Source organism: Octopus sinensis, linkage group LG6, assembly GCF_006345805.1.
Source record: "Octopus sinensis linkage group LG6, ASM634580v1, whole genome shotgun sequence".
Lineage (NCBI taxonomy): Eukaryota > Metazoa > Mollusca > Cephalopoda > Octopoda > Octopodidae > Octopus > Octopus sinensis.
In genome coordinates this window covers 93,415,180-93,436,735 of record NC_043002.1, presented here as the reverse complement: position 1 = coordinate 93,436,735, position 21,556 = coordinate 93,415,180, and the positions used below count along the sequence as shown (strand labels likewise).

The 21,556-nt window shown below is 35.9% G+C and overlaps 1 protein-coding gene across 6 annotated transcripts in view; it reads right to left on the bottom strand.

The window, feature by feature from the left end:
• The window catches only part of LOC115213490 (active breakpoint cluster region-related protein), a 236,511-nt gene that overhangs the window by 127,673 nt on the left and 87,282 nt on the right, over nucleotides 1-21,556 (bottom strand). For all 6 annotated transcript variants that reach the window (XM_036504165.1, XM_029782487.2, XM_029782485.2 and 3 more), the window contains exon 3: nucleotides 3,667-5,711. In XM_036504165.1, coding sequence (XP_036360058.1) covers nucleotides 3,667-5,635 — 1,969 coding nt within the window. In that variant the 5' untranslated portion in view covers nucleotides 5,636-5,711. The remainder of the gene's footprint in view (nucleotides 1-3,666; nucleotides 5,712-21,556) is intronic.

The window sequence follows — 21,556 nt, the reverse complement described above, 5'->3', positions numbered from 1 at the left end:
TCAGTCCACTAAGTTGATAAAAATAAGTAATCCTGCAACAGAGCAGCATCTCATCCTGTGGGGAATATGTGTCCAGAAAGAGGGAGACCAGCCTTATGAGTCTATATGACTTGGGAAGTACCTTCATTCTTTGTACCCTATACAGTTTCCAGCACAATACAAAAGAATGGTCAAAACAACTGCTCTCTAGATCTTACACTCGATTCTCATAGAGACATTTGGATTATTTCATAGCCATTAAAGCAGTAATTCAAATGCTGTGCATGCCTCTGCCATTCTCTCTTGTAGTTTTCACTATCAATCTGCCCATTTTTCAGTGATGTTTTGCCAAATTACATAAAGTCTTTTACACTTAACAAATTAATGCCAACAGATCTGATATATTCTTCAGATCTTAACATAGTTTGGACGCAGTAGCAGTTGTACGTTTTTGATTGTTTACCTAGAGTTAAATTATTTTAGATGCAACAGATACATCTGCAATCCTCTTCATATACTTTTGTGTATGAGCAATTAGGCATGTCATCTATATATCTATCCATCCATTTATCTAACTACACACACATATATATATATATATATATATATATATATATATATATATATATATATATATATATATATATCCAAACATGTCTACGTAATAACTACTAATAAAAGCACAAGGGCCTATAATGTTCATGACTGCTTTATTTATTATATTATTGAACAAACAGCACTTGAATGAGTCATCAGTTTGAGTTTTAGCGCAATCGCTGTCTTTGGGCAAATCATTTAAATTCGTTTTCTCAGCAGGAATAAATAGCTGGCAAATACATGTTACGAAAACTCTGAGTAATTGCATTACTTCTTAAAACATAAAATCTCAATCTTTTAAAAAAAAACTTGCGCCCACATCACATTCAAACATCCAAACATTTACAAACTCATTAAGCACAGGTTAGCAACAAAAATATGAACTCAAACCAGTTGTCAATATACATATACATACACAGATATATAAATATGTAGACATATATGTATACACACACACACACACACATATATATATATAGTTTGTGTGTGTGTGTGTGAGCATGTACAGATATGTGTATGGAAATATGTACATGTTTATGTTGGTATGTTAATACGTATCAATATATGAGTTGAGGGTTTATATGTAAGCAGGCATTTATTTGTATTTTCATATATGTCAGAATATATATATATATGATTGTACATGTGTGGGGTTGGATACGTGTGTAGTCAAATAGATGAACTAGGGATATGATTAAAGCATTTATGTCACAGTGTCTCTGTTCATAAGGAATAGCATCAACAGGTTTGCAAATTCTCCTCCTTATAAACCCAATACTAATAAAGACAAAGCACCAAAAAATGAAAGGCCATGTGAAATAAAATAATTCATTTTATGTAATATATATACATTATATCATATGTATATAATATATATTTATAATACATATGTATATTATATATATATATATACTTATAATACATATGTATATTATATATATATATATATATATTATATATATATAATACAATGTATATTATATATATATATATATATATATATATATATATATAATATATATACATATGTATATTATATATATATATATATATATATATATATATATATAATACATATGTATATTATATATATATATATATAATATTATATATATATATATATATATATTATATATATATATATATCTATATATATATATATATATATACATATGTATATTATATATATATATATATATATATATATATATATATATAATACATATGTATATTATATATATATATATATATATCTATATATATATATATATAATGTATGTATGTATAATACATATGTATATGATATACATATATATGTATGACCTATATATATATTATATATATACATATATATGTATACATATACTCTACTCTTTTACTTGTTTCAGCCATCCGGCTGAGGCCATGCTGGGGCACCGACCTTGATATGTATATGTATATATAAATTACAAATTACATGTATATAATATATATATATATTCAATATATATAACATGTATAAATAAACATATATATACACACACATACACACACACACACACTGTGTGTACATATGTATAAATAAATGATGTATAAAGAACAAAAGAATATATATATATGTTATATACACAACATGTATACATCATCATTATACATGTGTACATATATATATATTACATGCATGTAATATATATATATATACATTATGTATATACATAAATGTGTATGATATATATATGTATGTATATAATATATATTATATACATAAATGTGTATGATATATATATATGTATGTATATAATATATATTATATATATATGTATGTATGTATAGAATAAATATATTATATTATGTGTGCAAATATTACATACCTCTCTCTCTCTCTCTCACACACACACACACAGCAATATGCTAATACAGAATAAAGATGAAACGAGTGAACCCCTATGTAGTAGCTCGGTTTGCAACGAATAGCAGCTAAATTTCCCTCAAATATCATCCTGCCGTTTTAAAATAAAATTTTAAAAAAGAATACACTGGTAATAATATATTGTTACCCGTTCCCCTGGAGGAAAAAAAAGATAATAAATAAAACAATGGGGAGGGTCACTGGTGGAATGTCTTTGATTATAGGTGTGTACGATCAGGAGCTGACTTATGGAGACAAGGGTTTTTAGTAACAGCAACTACGCCAGAAAACATACGCACACACGGACACACGAATAAATGACTAATTATAAAATATATATCATTATCATCAACATAACAACGACAATAATAAAAAAAGCTACAATAATGTCGTAATTAAGTTATTCAGTTAAGATAATAAGATAGCAGAGACACATAATGGGAAGACATAGGCGTCAGTAAAAAAGCGGCTAAATTTCTTGATTCTCCATACATTTAGTACGGGGTATATAAAACGGCTATGGGTTTGACAAATGTAGAATCGACGTTGAGGAAGATTCTTATAAACGGGTACGCCCTAATATGCGGGTAGAATTCGAGAGACAACAGCTCGACGTATATAGACAGACACGCACAAACAATAAATAATAAATGATAACGATTCCTATTTTCATGTATGTATATCTATAGTGTGTGTATGTTTTCCTATGCGTATGCATGTTTTCTATACGATGTGTGTATGTAGGTATGTATGTATGTATGTATGAAGGTATGTATAGAGGTATTATGTATGTATGTACGTGCTTATGTATGCATTTATGAGTGCGTGTTTTCACCACCCACACATACGCGCGCGATCGATAATGTTAAGAAAATAGGTGGATAAGTTCATTTTTGTTAACATTTAATAAGAAATGTTCCTAAGATAAAATAAACGATATAAGAAATAAATTATTTGTTATTGTTTGCTTTTTTCTTTCATTCTTATTTCCTAAGATTAGAAAGAAAAATATATATTTTAATTAAGATTTTGAAGCAAAAGAAAAAAATCCAGAGTTTTTTGTTTGTTTTTTTTTTACTTTATATTCCTATTATTCGAACTTTAGGTTAAATATAGGAGGTGTCATATAAGATAAAGATTTGAAAACATTGTCAATGGAAAAAAATTGTGTAATGATAGAGGTTACATTTAAATTAGCTTACCTTTCGGAACAGAACCTTCGATCTGCTTACCATTCGCTAACCCATGTGATCTGCTATTCAAAAAGTTAATTTCCTCAGGTTTCTCGGTAAGAGAAACGTTGGTTTCGTGGCTCTTCGATTTGTCATCGAATTTATTGAATCGGAAATCAAACGGTGAAGAAATACGCTTCCGATCAAAACCCTTATCTGAAGACCATAGTCTAGAATCCTCAATAGCACCTGTTGACCGTGTCATAACATCATCACTCACTTGTGATCGCCTTTCAGGCTTGACTAAAGTCGCACTGCTGTGCAAAGGAGTCTCGATGAAGTCCCCATCTAATTTCCGATAGCTGACAATGTGGATCTCTTTGTGCTTCTTAGAACCCAACATGTTGCTGCTGTTGATATTACTGGTTTCCGTGACTATTTTATTTTCTTCGTGACCATTCTGGTGGTCGTTCTGGTTGCTGCCGATTTCAGCCTCGCTTTTATCACACTCAACTTCGATCTCAAGATCACCAGACTCTCTTCCCGCTACACCAACGACTGGGTTGTTCTCAGGCGACTCGGCTTCTACTTCTACTTCGTTCGCTACTTCACTCAATAAAGACGTCTGCTCAGTATCAGCAACACACGCTTGTTTACACTGACTTTCGTGTGTCTCGGATTTTTCGAAATGATCGTCACCTTCCTGTTCTTTCTCAGAAAATTGGGGTTTCTCTTCGTCTTTATCAACGAAAGGCTTCAACAAGTCTTTAGTTGGATCGGATCCGCTAAGTGAAGCACGAGATGAATGGGATCGATATTCCGCTGCTATGATCTCTTCCCCGTTGCTAGTGAAACTACTACTACCTTGACAGCTACAGTTGCGAGCTGTGTTTGCTTGGCTTGATAGTAAACTCGTTTTTGTATTTAGTCCCGCTGATAAAGGCTGTTGTTGACCTACTGAATTGACCTGATTGTTTGTCGTTAATCTTTTACTCAGTGTATTACTGTCACCGCCAACTGGTGATGTTGATGAATTAACACTGTTTATAGCAGCACTCGACTGACCAGTGGCATTATCAATGTTTTCCTCTATAGAACAAGCATTACTCTGATTAGTGCTGCTGATGTTACTGTTGCAGCTGCTGCTACTGCAACTAGGGGTGCTACTGTTGCAGCTATTGTTACTCTTAAGCGCAACACTTAAACCAGAGTCCTTCATAGATAAAGACTTTTTAGGTTTGGGGGGTAGACTAGGCGGTTTAGGTCTTTTGGTGGATTTAAAACTTGATGACAATTTATTCTCGTTTGTGAGAGAGCTTGTGTGACTATTAAAACTGTCAGTATTTTCATCTTCGATCCCAGGCGACACGCTCGCTACACGGGGGCGATTCCTGGGCAATTTAACTGGCTGTTTGACTGGCGGCTTCCGTATTAGGTTTTTCTTAGGAAGAGGCGTAGAAAAACTGTGGGTAAGTGGTGATGTTACCGGCTTTTTATCAGACACATCATTTTCTTGATTCAGACTTGCATCTAGTTCTTTGTTTTCACTTTCAGTTCCGAGCATGGTTCGCCTGGTAAGGTGATAATCGACACTATAGGGACGATTTTTGGTTGAGTCAGGATCATATTTGCAGTCAGGCGCAGCATCTGAAGGTTCGGTCTCCCGATAAAAATCGTCTGCATAAATATGTTTTGAAATAGCAACAGTCTCAGTGGCTAGTTTCCTGATTTCATTCGCAATAGAACTGGAATTATCAAACTTATTTTCATCTTGCTCAGAAGTCTCTTGAATTCTTTCCACAAACGCTTTTAAGAACTCCTGTAATAATTTCAGTTGCTTAATTCTTTTCTCCAAATCTTGCATTTCTTCCTCAGACTTACTGATGACATCCAGTAACACAGATGTACAGATCTTTTTATCTTTTGGAATAATTTCAGGCAGAACATCATCAGGAAACTTTTCCTTCCATTCAGTCTGAAGTTTGTCAAAAAGTTCCATTGTTCTATCTAAAAAAATCTGCTCTTATTTCCTAAACCATAATTTTTCCTTTGAATTGAAATCTGGTCTATATATTCTGAAAAAGATCAAAAGAATTAGAATAGCAATAGAATCAACAACAACAGCAACAATAATGATTATTCTTCATTAGACTAAAGATTAATTTCTATAAAAAAAAAAGAATAGAGAAAATCAACTTTTACTTACTTTTTACTTTTACTTGTTTCAGTCATTTGACTGCGGCCATGCTGGAGCACCACCTTTAGTCAAGCAAATCGACCCCGGGACTTATTCTTTGTAAGCCCAGTACTTATTCTATCGGTCTCTTTTTGCCGAACCGCTAAGTAACGGGGACATAAACACACCAGCATCGGTTGTCAAGCAATGCTAGGGGGACAAACACAGACACACAAACATACGTATATATATACACATACATACGACAGGCTTCTTTCAGTTTCCGTCTACCAAATCCACTCACAAGGCTTTGGTCGGCCCGAGGCTATAGTAGAAGACATTTGCCCAAGATGCCACGCAGTGGGACTGAACCCGGAACCATGTAGTTCATAAGCAAGCTACTTACCACACAGCCACTCCTGCGCCTTACCACACAGCTACTCCACACAGCACAACTACATCAATATTGGTATATTATAGATATTAAAATATTTTAAATCAAGGTTGGCCTAGACTAAACAATACAATATCACAAAATACCCTATTCTGCATCAACACAGGCCAATCTTCACAATAAAACAAAAATGCTGAAAATGAAAAAATCACATTGACATGCAAGGGACAGGGTTTCTTTCTGCAGCCAATTTAAATCACACAGTCACTTCTATTGTATGCTCAATCACTCCCAAATACCCAGGTACTTCTACATTTACTACGACACCATTCTAAGTAGACTATACCTTCTCCTCAGTCTGGACAAACAAAGTGCATGCTTAATAAAGTAAAAGTAATAACTTCATTGGCCCCCCAAACTCTGTTCAGAGATGCACACTAGCACAGATATGGGATCTTTTCGGTTTGAACGGCAGTTTTTAAAAATAATTTCTAGATAACTAAAAAATTTTAAACTTCGTATACTGATAGAATGTGTTTATAAAACATCTTTTCTCTTGGCTTTATTGAGAAAATTCTATAGTTTGTAAGATATTTGTTGGTTTTTTTTCTTCAATTTCTGCAATTTCAACCAATCAGTGACATCTATTGAGGTAAAAAAAACATTCTGTGCTGTATGAATATGTCCCTCGTTTAAGAAACAGATTGGGTTTATTTACATTTGTGATGAAAAAAAGATACCCTTCCCCCCACCCCTAACCCTGAAACAGATTGAAATGCAATAGATCGATACTAGGGTCATAATTATGGTTGACAATTTTATATGACACCGCTAGAAAAAACTGTCGTTCAAACCAAAAAGAGCCCATATTTTTTATGTTCTATTTATTTGTCAGTCATTGGACTGCAACAACCATGGAGCATAACCTTGAAGGGTTCTTTTATTATTTCCTTTAGTCAAACAAATTGATCCCAATACTTTTTTTTTTTTTTTTTAAGCTTGGTACTTACTTGAACTCAGAACATAAAGATGGACAAAATGTCACTAAACATTTTGTCTGGCATGCTAACAATTCTTATTTCTTTATTGCCCACAGGGGGCTAAACACAGAGGGGACAAACAAGGACAGACAAACGGATTAAGTCGATTATATCGACCCCAGTGCGTAACTGGTACTTAATTTATCGACCCCGAAAGGATGAAAGGCAAAGTCGTCCTCGGCGGAATTTGAACTCAGAACGTAACGGCAGACGAAATACGGCTACGCATTTCACACGGCTCGCTACCTTTCTCTTTTTTTTTTTTTTTTCATAATAATAATGGGTTCTAATTCAGGAAGAAGGCCAACAATTTGAGGGAAAGGATTAGTAGATACCATCAACTCCAGTACATGACTGAGACTTTATTTTATAGATGCCAGAGGAATAAAAAGCAAAATTGGCTTCAGTGAGATTTGAACTCATAACATTAACAGCCAGAATAATTGTCTTTTAATAGACCTTAATTTGTTTAGGGGGGAAGGGTTAGTTAATTAAATCAACCCCAGCGCATGACTGAAACTTTATTTTATCAACTCAGGAAGGATGGAAGGTGAAGTTGATCTTGCCAGGAATTGAACTACAAACACAAAGTGTCAGAACAAATGTCACCAGACATTTTTCTGACACACTAATAATTCTACCAGATCACTGCTTTCCTAATAATACTAATCCTGTCTCATTTTGGTACAAAGCCAAAAAATTTGAGGGGTGGGTGCCGATTACATCAACCCCAGTGCTTGTCTGGTGCTTATTTTATTGACACCAAAAGGATACAAGGCAACACTGACCTCAGCAAAATTGTAGCACAGAATGTAAAAATGGATGAAATACCTATTTCTTTATTACCCACAAGGGGCTAAACACAGAGGGGACAAACAAGGACAGACATAGGTATTAAGTCGATTACATCGACCCCAGTGCGTAACTGGTACTTAATTTATCGACCCCGAAAGGATGAAAGGTAAAGTCGACCTCGGCGGAATTTGAACTCACAACGTAACGCAGACGAAATACCGCTAAGCATTTCGCCTGGCATGCTAACATTTCTGCCAGCTCGCCGCCTGGATGAAATACCACTAAGCATTTTGTCCAGCAGGCTGATGGTTCTGCCAGCTCACCACCTTAATACTAATAATCCTTTCTATTATAGGCACAAGACCTGAAATTTGCAGGGGTGAGTAAGTTGATTACATTGATGCCAGTGCGTAACCCTGAAAGGATGAAAGGCAAAAATCGACCTCGGAACATGCAAACGGATGAAAGGCCGCTCAGTATTTTGCCCAGCATGCTATTGATTCTGCTAGCTCAGCACTTTATTTTATTGGTTTCAAATTTTAACACAAGGCCAGCAATTTCAAGAGAGGGATTAAGTCAATTACATCGACCCCAGCTCTCGTATTTATTTTATTGACCCTAAAAGTATGAAAGGCATGCTTGCTGTCTTAATAATAATAATGATCCTTTCTACTATAGGCACAAGGCCTGAAATTTTGGAGAAGGGAGCTAGGCGATTACATCAACCCCAGTGCATAACTGGTACTTATTTCATCGACTCCAAAAGGATGAAACACAAAGTCAACCTTGGTGGAATTTGAACTCAGAACATAGTGATGGGTGAAATACCACGAAGTATTTCATCCAGCATGCTAACGATTCTGCCAGCTCGCTGCCTTTATAATAATAATGATAATAATAGTTTCAAATTTTGGCACAAGGCCAGAAATTTTAAGGGAACTGTAAATCAATTACATAAACCCCAGTACTTGACTAGTACATTATTTTATCGACCTTTAAGGGATAAAAGGCAAAGTCGACCTCAGAAGTATTTGAACCCAGAATATAAAGAACAGGAAGAAATGCTATTAAGTATTTTGCCCAATGTACTAATGATTCTGTCAGCTTACCACCATAATAATAATAATAATCCTTTCTTTTATAGGCACAAGGCCTGACAGTTTAGAGGAGGGATCTAGTTGGTTGCATCAACTCCAGTGTTCCACTGATACTGATTTTTATCAACCCTGAAAGGATTTTAAAAGGCAAGGTTGACCTCAACAGCATTTGCACTCAGAACGTAAAGAGCCGGAAGAAATACTTGTAAGTATTTTGTCCAACAGACTAATAATTCTGCCAGCTTAATAATGATAGTAATAGTTTCTTTTTTTTTACATAGGAACAAGGCCTGACACTTTGGTTAGACTGGTCAATTAAAGCAAACTCCCAGTACTTACGTCCGCTTTCCATGCTAGCATGGGTTGGACAATTTTGACTGAGGGCTGGCGAACCAGAAGACTGCACCAGGCTCCTATCTTGATTTGGCTGAGTTTCTACAGCTGGATGCCCTTCCTAATGCCAACCACTCCGAGAGTGTAGTGGGTGCTTTTTACGTGCCACTGGCACGGAGGCCAGTCAGGCAGTACTGGCAATGACCTCGCTCAAATATTATTAGAATAAAATTCAAATTAGGCAATGAAGCAGCTCTATAGTAAAAATTTTACAAATATGACATAACATGTCTAGTTGAAAAGCCAGAGGCTGTGATTTTCATCTGGGAAAGATCCCTTAATAAATAAATAGTGTTAAAAAACAAAATACGGTTCAGAGCTTGATAAAAAGAAATCCCCCCCTGAAGTAACAACAGATGGACTCTACTTGTAATTCAAAGCTGTGCTATGTTGATTATGCTAGAGAATTACATTAAGGGCACAAGTATCTTTGAAATATTCAGCCACTTACACATTAATTCAAGAGCAGTTAATTCAATTCATTGAAAAATTGAATCTTCATTGGCAAATGATAGAGAACTGTGCACACACACACACCAATATGTTTTCTACAGTTTAGCTAGAGGAGGGAGGGCAGGACTTGTGAAACTTTTAAGAGCCTCTTTGCCTGAAGGGAGGAAAAGAAGTCATACTCAGGCCAGGGATTTGAATGTTTGAAACAGAATAAAGAGACTTAACATGGTAGTGTTAATAATGGGAACAGTCTGTCTAATGGACTTTCACACAGATTATCCATATCTTTTATCTGTTTCAGTCATTAGACTGCAGCCATACTGGGGCACAGTCTTGAAGGGCTTTTTTTTAGCCACAGTACTTATTCTATCAGTCTCTTTTGTCGAACTGCTAAGTGACAGTTACATAAACAAACCAACACCAATTGTCAAGTAGAAGTGGGGAACAGACACACGCACACAGACACACACACGCACACACACTCATGGTCTTTTGACAGATGATTATCTATATTTAACTAGCAGTATCGCCCAGCGTTGCTCGGGTTTGTAAGGGAAATAACTATATAAGCATTTTTAGAGATGTAAAGTATAATAGCCAGCTCAATATGGCAAACCACAAAGGGGGGTGTTACTGTAGCTTTTTATGTTCTGAGATTTAATAATACATTTTTAGAGAGTTACTTCCTTATATAATAGCAAAAAATGCATTAAAAATGGGAAAAGATTTTTGTAGACGCGTGCTAATACCCAGAAGGGCTCGATATGAATCGAGACTATAAGATACCCGGTTTTGGTTAAACTGCACCGCAAAATGTGGGAGTAGTTAAGAATCTAAATCGTAGGAGACAGACACACAACTTCACTTTTATATATAAAGACTAGCAGTATCGCCCGGCGTTGCTCGGGTTTGTAAGGGAAATAATTATATAAGCATTTTTAGAGATGTAAAGTATAATAGCCATCTCAATATGGCTAACCACAAAGGGGGAGGGGTGTTACTGTAGCTTTTTACGTTCTGAGATTTAATAATAAATTTTAGAGAGTTACTTCCCTTATATATGTCAAAAATGGATTAACAATGGGAAAAATTGATGGTAAATTTTTTTTTAAATCGTAGACTCATCGTAGACGCACACTAATACCCAGACGGTCTCGATATGAATCACGACTATAAGATACCCGGTTTTGGTTAAACTGCACCGCAAAATGTGGGAGTAGTTAGGAATCTAAATCGTAGGAGACAGACACACAACCTCACTTTTATATATAAAGATTTCCTCTATTTACATAATATTGAGGTCTCTTTCTTTCTTTTGTTATCTTACTGTTTTTACCAATATACATATATATATATATATAAATATATATAGTTACAGAGATGTACTTGCATAGCAAGTGACTTGATCTGAGATCGTGTGCTGGAACGAAAACAGTTGCAGCGTTGAAGGTGTTTATAAGCCATTTAAGAAACACACAAAAACCGTTAGATTCACTTCAACATTTAAATTTAATTTGTCAAAATATTTTCGTCGCTTTGAGACCGCGACCTGTTAGCACGATATTTTTGTCAGTGAACAGGTCGCGGTCTCAAAGCGAGGAAAATATTTTGGCAAATTAAATTTAAATGTTGAAGTGAATGTAACGGTTTTTGTGTGTTTCTTAAATGGCTTACAAACACCTTCCACGCTGCAATATATATATACACACATATATATATATGTATGTATGTATGTATGTGTGTATATGTATATGCATGTATGTGTGTGTGTGTGCGTGTCTGTGCTTGTGATTGTCCTCCACCACTGCTTGACAACGAATGTTGGTTTGTTTACATCCCTGTCACCTAGTGGTTTGACAAAGGAAACAGATAGAATAAGTACAATGCTTACAAAAATAAAACTGGAGTTGATTCATTAAACTACAATTCTTCAAGGCATTGTCCCAGCATGGCCACAGACCAATGGCTGGAAAAAGCAGAAGAATAAAAGAATACATTCTCTGCTTTGGTCTTATGTTCAAGGCATGAGAAAGCTTGAGTTTACATGAGAAGGCCTAACAGACCTGGTAGAAACAGCAGCCAAATCTCCCTCAAATCACACCTTACTGTCTTATGTATGTATATATATATGAGCCAATGAGGGGGACCTCTACATGGTAGCTAGACCTGGTAGAAATAGCAGCCAAATTTCCCCCAAATCACACCTTACTGTCTTATCTATGTATATATGTATGAGCCTATGAGGGAGACCCCTACATGGCAGCTAGACATGGTAGAAATAGCAGCCAAATCTCCCTCAAATCACACCTTACTGTCTTATCTTTCTGCTACTTGGATATAGGTCTTATATTCATCGTAAAAAACTTTCCTGTCACACACTCACGCACACGCACACACACACACACACACACACACACGCACCCTCACACACACACACACGCGCACACACACACACACTGACACACACGCACGTTAGCTTACAATTTTATTTATATATTTGCGTGTCTATGTGTGGAAAGAGGAAGTGGGAGGCAGAGTGAAAGAATCACTCACTACAGGAAGTGAATTAGTTTCATTTTATTCATTGCCCACTGTGTGTGTGCGTTTGCGTGTGGTGTAAACCAGACTAAGAAAAGCATTTGACACACACACCAGAATGTGAGTTTTCTGTAAATTTTGCTTAATTGGAGTTTAAATTTTGAAAACTGGACCTGGCATGACGCGATGCATTGTACTCTTAAAAATGCTAGGTAAATTGTAATTGAAGAAATCCTATATTGTAGATTTGTATAACTCCCAAAGGGAGGCAGATAAAATCTGCCTTTTATAATAAGAGATAATACAGCTTCGTTCTGTTTCCATCAACCAAATACACTCACAAGGCTTTTGTCAGCCCAGAACTATTGTAGAAGACACTTGCCCAAGTTGCCACACAGTGGGACTGAACCTGGAAACATAGTTGGGAAGCAAACTTCTTATCACACAGCCACATGTACTTACTTGTACTTGTGGCGACATTCACCCTGGACGGGTTGAGTCGGCTTCTTCTAGCACCCTCGAGGCATCTCTAAGAAGTTGGAAGAAGTTTCGTGGGAATATGTGGATTTCACAAGCGGTCCCCAACAATCCTGCATGTAGAGACATAATGTTTGCCGCAGATTGTCCACAGACACAGGGACAGAATGACCGAGGAGCCACCGGTTGCCGAAACAGACACTCCAAGGATTTTCCCCAGAGCCCCGTCTGCCGGGATGTGGCCCTAATACCACTCGGTGTCAGACCAATCCGCCTTGGGTGGCCCTACCAGGAACCGAAGTTCCCGACGGCATAGCTCTGACACTACCCATTGCCAGCGCCCCCACCACGGTGAGGAGGGGATGGACAGCCACATGTGCACCTTTTCCATTAACAAAATTTTGACAGCTTGGCACTATGACAGAAGACACTCATCCAAGGTACCACACAGTGAGATCAAAATCAATTCTCCCAGTCTTCTCAGTCACACAGCAATGCATGCACTTCCAAAGATTCTATAAACGTTTTCATTTATGAAATAATTTTTTTTAAATCAAAATATTCTTTCGGGGTTTTTCTTTACATAATAAACAGTAAAATTATAATTGTTGTGAAGGAATTGTTTGCTAATCTATAATCAATCATTAAGTTTTGGAAGAATTCCAATCATCTGATATGCAACATTCCAGTCTAGTCTGTTCCATTATGCAGTTATTGGTAATGAGGAGATGCATTAGCAGCACTGCTGATATTGCTGCAAGTTAAGAAATTCGCTTTGCAGCAACAAGGCTTTGAGTTCAATCCTACTGAAAGACACTTCAGATGACTGTCTTCTTCCATAACCTTTGGTTGAATAAAAACCTTGTAAGTACAATTTAGTAGATAGAAACTGTGTGGAAGCTGTTGGCAGAAATATTCCTGTTCTTGCTTGATTTAACGTAACCCTTTAGCATTCAAGCCAACCATATCCAACTAAACTATTCTACCTATTTTATGTTCAATCTAACTAGATCAGGCTGTTCACACCTACCCTACCATGTCATTCTAAAACTAAACCAATCACATCATCAAAGTCTCAAATTTACACCATAGTAAATGGTTAATTCAAAACAATGTGAATAAATAAGCAATATATTTGACAGAAAAACCTGAATACTAAAGGGTTAATCTGTCACCCAGTTTAACAACACAACTTGCTCCATGGATATATTTAGCAGACTCTACTCTCTTGTAAGCACTCTGGTCAAGGCAGTGGTCTAAGTAATACTTCTATCTTTTCTCCACTGCTACCACTTACAAGACTTGCAGACACTGAAGTGAATCATAGAAAGTCCTTTCCTCTTCTAACAAAATAAAAAAAAATAATGGCTGTGTGGTAAGTAGCTTGCTTACCAACCACATGGTTCCGGGTTCAGTCCCACTGCATGGCACCTTGGGCAAGTGTCTTCCACTATAGCCTCGGGCCGACCAAAGCTTTGTGAGTGGATTTGGTAGACAGAAACTGAAAGAAGCCCGCCCGTTGTGTATATATATATATATAATATATATATATATATATATATATATTTATATATATATGTATATGTATATGTATGTGTGTGTATGTTTGTGTGTCTGTGTTTGTCCCCATAACTTAGCGGTTCAGCAAAAGAGACCGATAGAATAAGTACTAGGCTTACAAAGAATAAGTCCTGGGGTCGATTTACTTGACTAAAGGTGGTGCTCCAGCATGGCCACAGTCAAATGACTGAAACAAGTAAAAGAGTAATAAAATAATAAAAGATATAATAAAATTAATCTAAAAGGAAGACAATAAAATATTACTGCATCGCATCTGCTTTATCAGAGTTGACAGCAGGCTCAAGAACAACAACATCAACCTAGACAGCAAGTCACATACAAGTTCAAAGTGACCACAGTACACGCCTCCTCTGAGTTACTACATGAAAGAATATATGACGAGGTGCTGAAAAGTTCCTGGCTTTGGGTAAAAGAAAATACAGGAGGATCAGTTAATTAGGATTTTATTCAACATATTCACACACTTATTGCAGTGATTCTTCAATTTTTCTAAGCTAAGCCCTGTAAAAAAACTCAAAAGGCTGGGCCTCCAAGCAGACCTTTTGTAATACCCTTAAAGCTAGGAACTTCTCAGCACCTCTGAGTTCTACAGACCAATATTAACCCTTTCGTTACTGTATTTCTGTTGAGATGCTCTGTGTTTCTTTCAATTACTTTAAATATAACAAAGAATTTAGTAAAATAACTTAGTTATCATTCAGCTAGTGTTAGGAACATAAATTGTGACTAAGGTTTGGTGAAAGATTTTAATTCAGAACTTATGAAAACAAGACATTTGTACTCAGAGCCAGAGCCGGTTTCAGCCGGGTTGGTAATGAAAGGGTTAAGAGTCCTGAAAATGGTGAGCTGGCAGAATCATTAGTGCACAGGGCAAAGTGTTTGGCAGCATTTTGTCTGTCTTTACATCCTATGTTCAAATGCTACCAAAGTTGACTTTGCCTTTCATCTTTTCAGAGTTGATAAAATAAATACCAGTTGAACACCGGAGTTAATATAATTGACTTACTCACTCCTCTAAAACTGTTAAGATTGGATTTATTTACATTTGTGAAGAAAAAAAGATACCCTTCCCCCCACCCCTAACCCTAACCCTAAAACAGATTGAAATGCAATAGATTGATACTAGGGTCATAATTATGGGTGACAATTTTATATGACACCGCTAGAAAAAACTGCCGTTCAAACCAAAAAGATCCAATAAATCTTCTGTGTATGCCCTTGCGCCAAAATTTAAAACCAATATTAAAGAGTCCTGCACAAATACAATATGTTCTCAGCAAACACAATAAAGTCTTCCCACCAGTCAAAATTAGATATTCCCACAACTATTAAACGTTCCCACCACCATAAAACGTGGCCAAAAGCACTATTAAAACTTTTTATCAACTATTGTTACATGTTTCTCTAACCACTCACTACTAAGTGTGCCCAGCAACTACTATTAGGAATTCCTAGTAACTACTCCTTTGTCTTCTGTCATTAGATTTCAGCCAAGCTGGGAACTGCCTTGAAGAATTTTGAGCAAACAAATTGACCCCAGTACTTTTTAGTTAAGCCTGGTATTTTTTTTTATTGGTGCCTTTTTGCTGAACAGCTAAGTTATGGAGATGTACACCATCACTCGCCATCAAGTAGTGGAGGGGACAATCACAGACACACACATACATACATACATACATACATACATACATACATATATACATATATATATATATTATATATATATATATATATATAATATTAATTAGAGACAAAACCACTATTTTGCAAAACAAACAAGGAAAGACTTAATCAATACATAAAATTTTAATAAAAAGTAAAAAAACTGCCACTACAATTGTTTCATGTCTTGATCGACAATCTTCAGGTGGATTTCCGATTTTCAAGTCAGTTTCAAATTATGACTTCATAATTTGAAACTGACTTGAAAATCGGAAATCCACCTGAAGATTGTCGATCAAGACATGAAACAATTAATTGTAGTGGCGGTTTTTTTACTTTTTATTAAAATTTTATGTATTGATTAAGTCTTTCCTTGTTTGTTTTGCAAAATAGTGGTTTTGTCTCTAATTAATATTATATAATATTTTACTATAAAATTGGATTTAATCCTAAATCTGATTTTTTTCCCTGTAAATTTGGATTTATTCCCTAATATTTATTATTATATATATATATATATATTTGTCAGAGTTAGACGCCATGATAGATCGTTAGCCACTACACACATTTTTTTTCTCTCCTTGTTTTTTCTGTGCACCTTTCTGTAGAAGAGCATAGGCTCGAAACATAAAAGACTTTTTCTATTCCTAAGCACTATACTAATACATCTGTTTGTTTGTACACCACCTGTCTTCTTTTTTTGTTTTTTTTCGTAAACTTTCCCTATATATATATATATATATATATATAGTTAATCCAAACATGAAAACACAAAGAGAAAACACAACAACGTGAGGACATGGAACAAGTATAGTGTTATTAGATGCTCAGGAAAGGAAAGAAAGGAGGATTTAACGTTTCAAGTGGAGCTCTTCTTCAGAAACATAGGAAGAGGAAAGATCCAAGGAAGGGAAGACGGGGGAAAAAAAAATTGCCAACGATACACACGCGATCCTACACACACACACATATATATATATATATGAAACGATTGTACTACACTACCTTTGGATGTCCTTGTTGCTTATTTTGATTATAATCACCCCATTTGATTTATATGGATAATACCATACTAAATTCTGGTGTCTTTAACTTAAGTACCATATTCATCTGGATCTAAATTTTTGCTGAACTTTATATATATATATGTATACAATGGGCTTCTTTCAGTTTCTGTCTACCAAATCCATTCACAAGGCTTGAATGATGTGGATGGAAAGCAACCACATGATGTGGTTGGGAAGTAAACTTCTTACCACAAAGACACCCCTGCACCTACCATTCCCACCAACTACCATTAACTGTACCCACTAACTTTCATTATGTGCTTCTACCAACTGCTATTTGACATGTACCCACCAACTACTATCAAATGTTATCACCAACTACTATTAAATGTTATCACCAACTACTATTAAATGTTATCACCAACTACTACAAAGTGTTCCCACAAGCCACTATCAAGTGTTTCTACCACCAACCACTACTATAACCTTTGTTCCTGCCACTATTAAGTGTTGGTGAGAAAGGTTTCCACTTAATGTTCCCACCAATAACTATTAAGTGTTCTCATTAACTACTATAATGAGTTCTGCAATCAGCTTGTATTACAGGATTCTTACAAACCTGTAATCATTGTATTACCACCAACATCTGCTATTATCTGTTTCCATCAGCCACTATATCTAGCAAGTTGACTAACCTCATATATGCTACCTAATTAGCTCACAACACAGATGTTTCTTTGAGCAAATTACAACTGCTCAGAGCCCATACACTCATTAGTATCTAATTTTCATCAAAATTTTAATGAAAACAGCTAAATTTAATATTCTCTCTAGCAATTATATAATACAGTGATATGACAATATGGGTATTTCAGACCCATCAACTGACATAAGGATTATTTACGTAAGCAAGGGTTCAGCAATCAAATGGTTTCCCTCTGGATATGTTCCAGAATAATAGTATCAGGGATGGAAAAGTATCTCTACTGGGAAATATTTCATGAACTGATGAAAACATATGGCTTACTCTTTTAGTCTTTTCCTTGTTTCAGTCATTTGACTGTGGCCATGCTGGGGCACCACCTTAAAGGGTTTTTTAGTCAAAGAAATCACCCCCAGGACTTATTCTTTGTAAGCCTAGTATTTATTCTATTGGTCTCTTTTGCCAAACCACTAATTTACAGGGACATAAACACACCAACATCAGTTGTTAAGCAATAGTGGAGAGACAAAGACACGCACACATAATTATGTATATAATCTTATATATTTATAATCTTGGCAGGATTTGAACTCAGAACAAAAAGGTTTGTAACAAAATGCTGCAAGACATTTTGCCACACATTCTAATGATTCTTTTAATTCACAATAAGAATTGTGTCTAACAAAGCACAAAGCCACACATTTGGAGAAAGTGTATCATCAATTAAATCAACCACAGTACTTGACTTGTACTTTATTTTATTGGCTCCAAAAGGATAGAAGGCAAATTTGGCACCCACCCTTATATAAGTAGCTATGCATTTTCTTCATAGAAAGAAAACTCTGCTTGTCCCTGTCACAAAACCTCCAGTCCAAACTCTCAAATACTCCATCCACTTAGTCAAGGAGGCTATTCCCTGTTCTGCAAGGTATTTGGCAACCCTACAAGTGCCAGTAGCATGAAAAAGGCACCCAGTATACACTGTAGAGCAAGTGGTTTTAAGGAAGGGCATTCAGTCATAGAAATCATGCTTAAGTTGACATGGAGCCCTGTAGCTCATCAGATTCTGTCAAACTATCCAACCCATGTCAGCATGGAAAACAAACATTAAATGATAATGATGATTATGGTGATGATGACAATAATTTATTTTATCAACTACTGATGGATGAAAGGCAAAATTGAACTCAACATAAATAGCTATAACTAAATACGATATTACATTTTGATTCAGAGTCTTAAGATACTTTTAATTAATCAATGACAACAAAATATCATGGTTCAGTGAGTAGCAGCTAAAAGTGATTTAAAGAAAAAAAATGACCCATAAATGTAAAATAAGATGGGTGTGGCATGAAATTGGCAGAAATCTGACATACAACATTTATGAAAGACGATAGTGACACTGTATTGAACGATAGAAGTAGGACAGTTTCTAAAGTTGATTGTGGAAATTGCTCAGTGATAGAGATAGGTAGTTACTGAAGTTGATAGGGAAAACTGTACAGAGTAATGGAGCTAGGACAGTTACTTTGAAGGGCTTGTGATGCGGCTAATGTCCCATCTCAACTTGAGCCAGCAGGTCTGTAGGCGCCCCAACAGAATAACCCTCTTCCCATTCGAGGGAGACAGATCTCTGATCTGGAACATGATGTGCTGTGACACATTTTCTGGTCCCAACCTTGCAGCATCAACTGCAAACCAAGGTGTCACCACTCGTAACACAGTAAAGAGAAAAAAAAAATCAATAAATACAGGGGGCCTGACCAGTTGATACCAGTTTGTGCCAGTTGTTGTCGAGACATCATGTATTCTCAGCTCCCATACCACTGGTTTCCTCCACAAAATAGAGGTAACAGCCGCCTGTCAGAGAAATGAACCCCACAAAGTAGAGTGGTTATTACATTGAATGTCGCTGGTCATCCTCCATAGTAACTCCATTATGGTCATTACTACAGGATACAGCTGAGTATACTATTGTTTCTGGGGTATGTGGCCCATCTCCCCCTCCCATCCATCTTCTGATGCTTTACACCCCACTTTTCTTCTTTTTTCTTTTCCTTTCTTATCTCTCTTTTTTCTGTTCCTTTGTTACCAAAGTTGATGTTGGAAAATGTACTTAGTGATAACAAGAAAACAGCTTACTAAGGTTGATAGTAAAAAGGGTAGAGATAAGGCAGTAGAAACTGTACAGAATGATAGAGGTAGGGTAGTTATTAAGGTTGATTGTGGAAACTACTGAGTGATAGAATTAGGACAGTTATCAAAGTTGATCACGAAAAAGGGTAATTATTAAAGTTGATAGTGGAAACTGTGCTGACTGATTAATTCTAATATAACAAAAGGATATGAAGAGGGTGGGCAGTTTAAAGGAATAAATCGATAATCTATAGATTGGTTGGGAGAGGAGAGAAAAAGAGAAAGGTAACTTGTGGAAAGAAGAGAAGATAAAAAGAAATAGGAAATGAGGGGGAAATGAAAAAGGAGAAGGAAGAAGAGGAGGAGGAGAAGAAGAACAAGAAGAAGAAGAAGAAGACTGCTAATGAACTACGGAGATGCAGGTAAGAGGATGGAAGAGGTCAGGAGTAGATAGAGAAAAAAAAAAGGAAAATAGCTAACAGGTGGGAATGGGGTAGCTTATTTAACAATGGAGAAAGGAGAGAAATACAAAAAGAAATAAGAGTAAAAAGAACAAAAGTTGAGAGAATGGAAGAAGGATTGGGATGTTAAAGACAAAAGCAATAAAGGAGAGAAAAAATATTAAGCAATGGGTTTGCAAAGAATATGACGGAAGGACAGCAGTAAGGTAGAGAGAGAGAGAGAGAGAGAAAGTGTGTGTTTGTAGAAATACAGAGAACTATGAAAGAGAAGTAGGAGGAGGAGGAGGAGGATGGGTGCACCTGACCAGACTTTCTGACTCTAATAACTTCAAATAATTGTAGTTCTAAAAATATTGATTTCATTTGACTAAACACAAGACAGGTTTCATCTAAGTGTGGGTTACACAATTAGCGATATCAACCCTCAGCATATTACCCTTGGCACTTAATTATTGGCCCCAGAGAGATATAAAAAGGCTAGAACATAGACAAAGCTAAATAACCATGAAGCATCTAATATGATGCCCTACCCTCCTTATCATTCAGACCAACATTTCACCTTGATTGGATTGACTTCAGTATATTTTTAACGACTGTGCTACTGTTGTTCATCCCAGGACAAACAGACTTGTGATGAAGATCGTTCAGATCATGGCTATCCTATTTTTTAAGGCTATCTAGAACTATATTACCTGTCCTTATATAAGGTGTGATATGAGAGATTTGGTTGCTGTTTCTAGTAGGTTGAGTGACCCTTGTTATCGACCTGTGAAGAGATAAAAAGTCTGAGCTGATCTTCTCATTTGTATACACGCCCCCTTTCCTCCACAAGATAATAGAAACAACAACCATGACAAATATAAAAATATAGCTCTCAGATGTTTACATTTTAAACAAAGTGAGCAACACATATATAGAGAGAGTATGTGTGTGTGTGAGAGAGAAAGACAGGGAGAGAATGGGGGGAAAGGGACAGACAGAGATAGACAGGCAAATAGACAGAA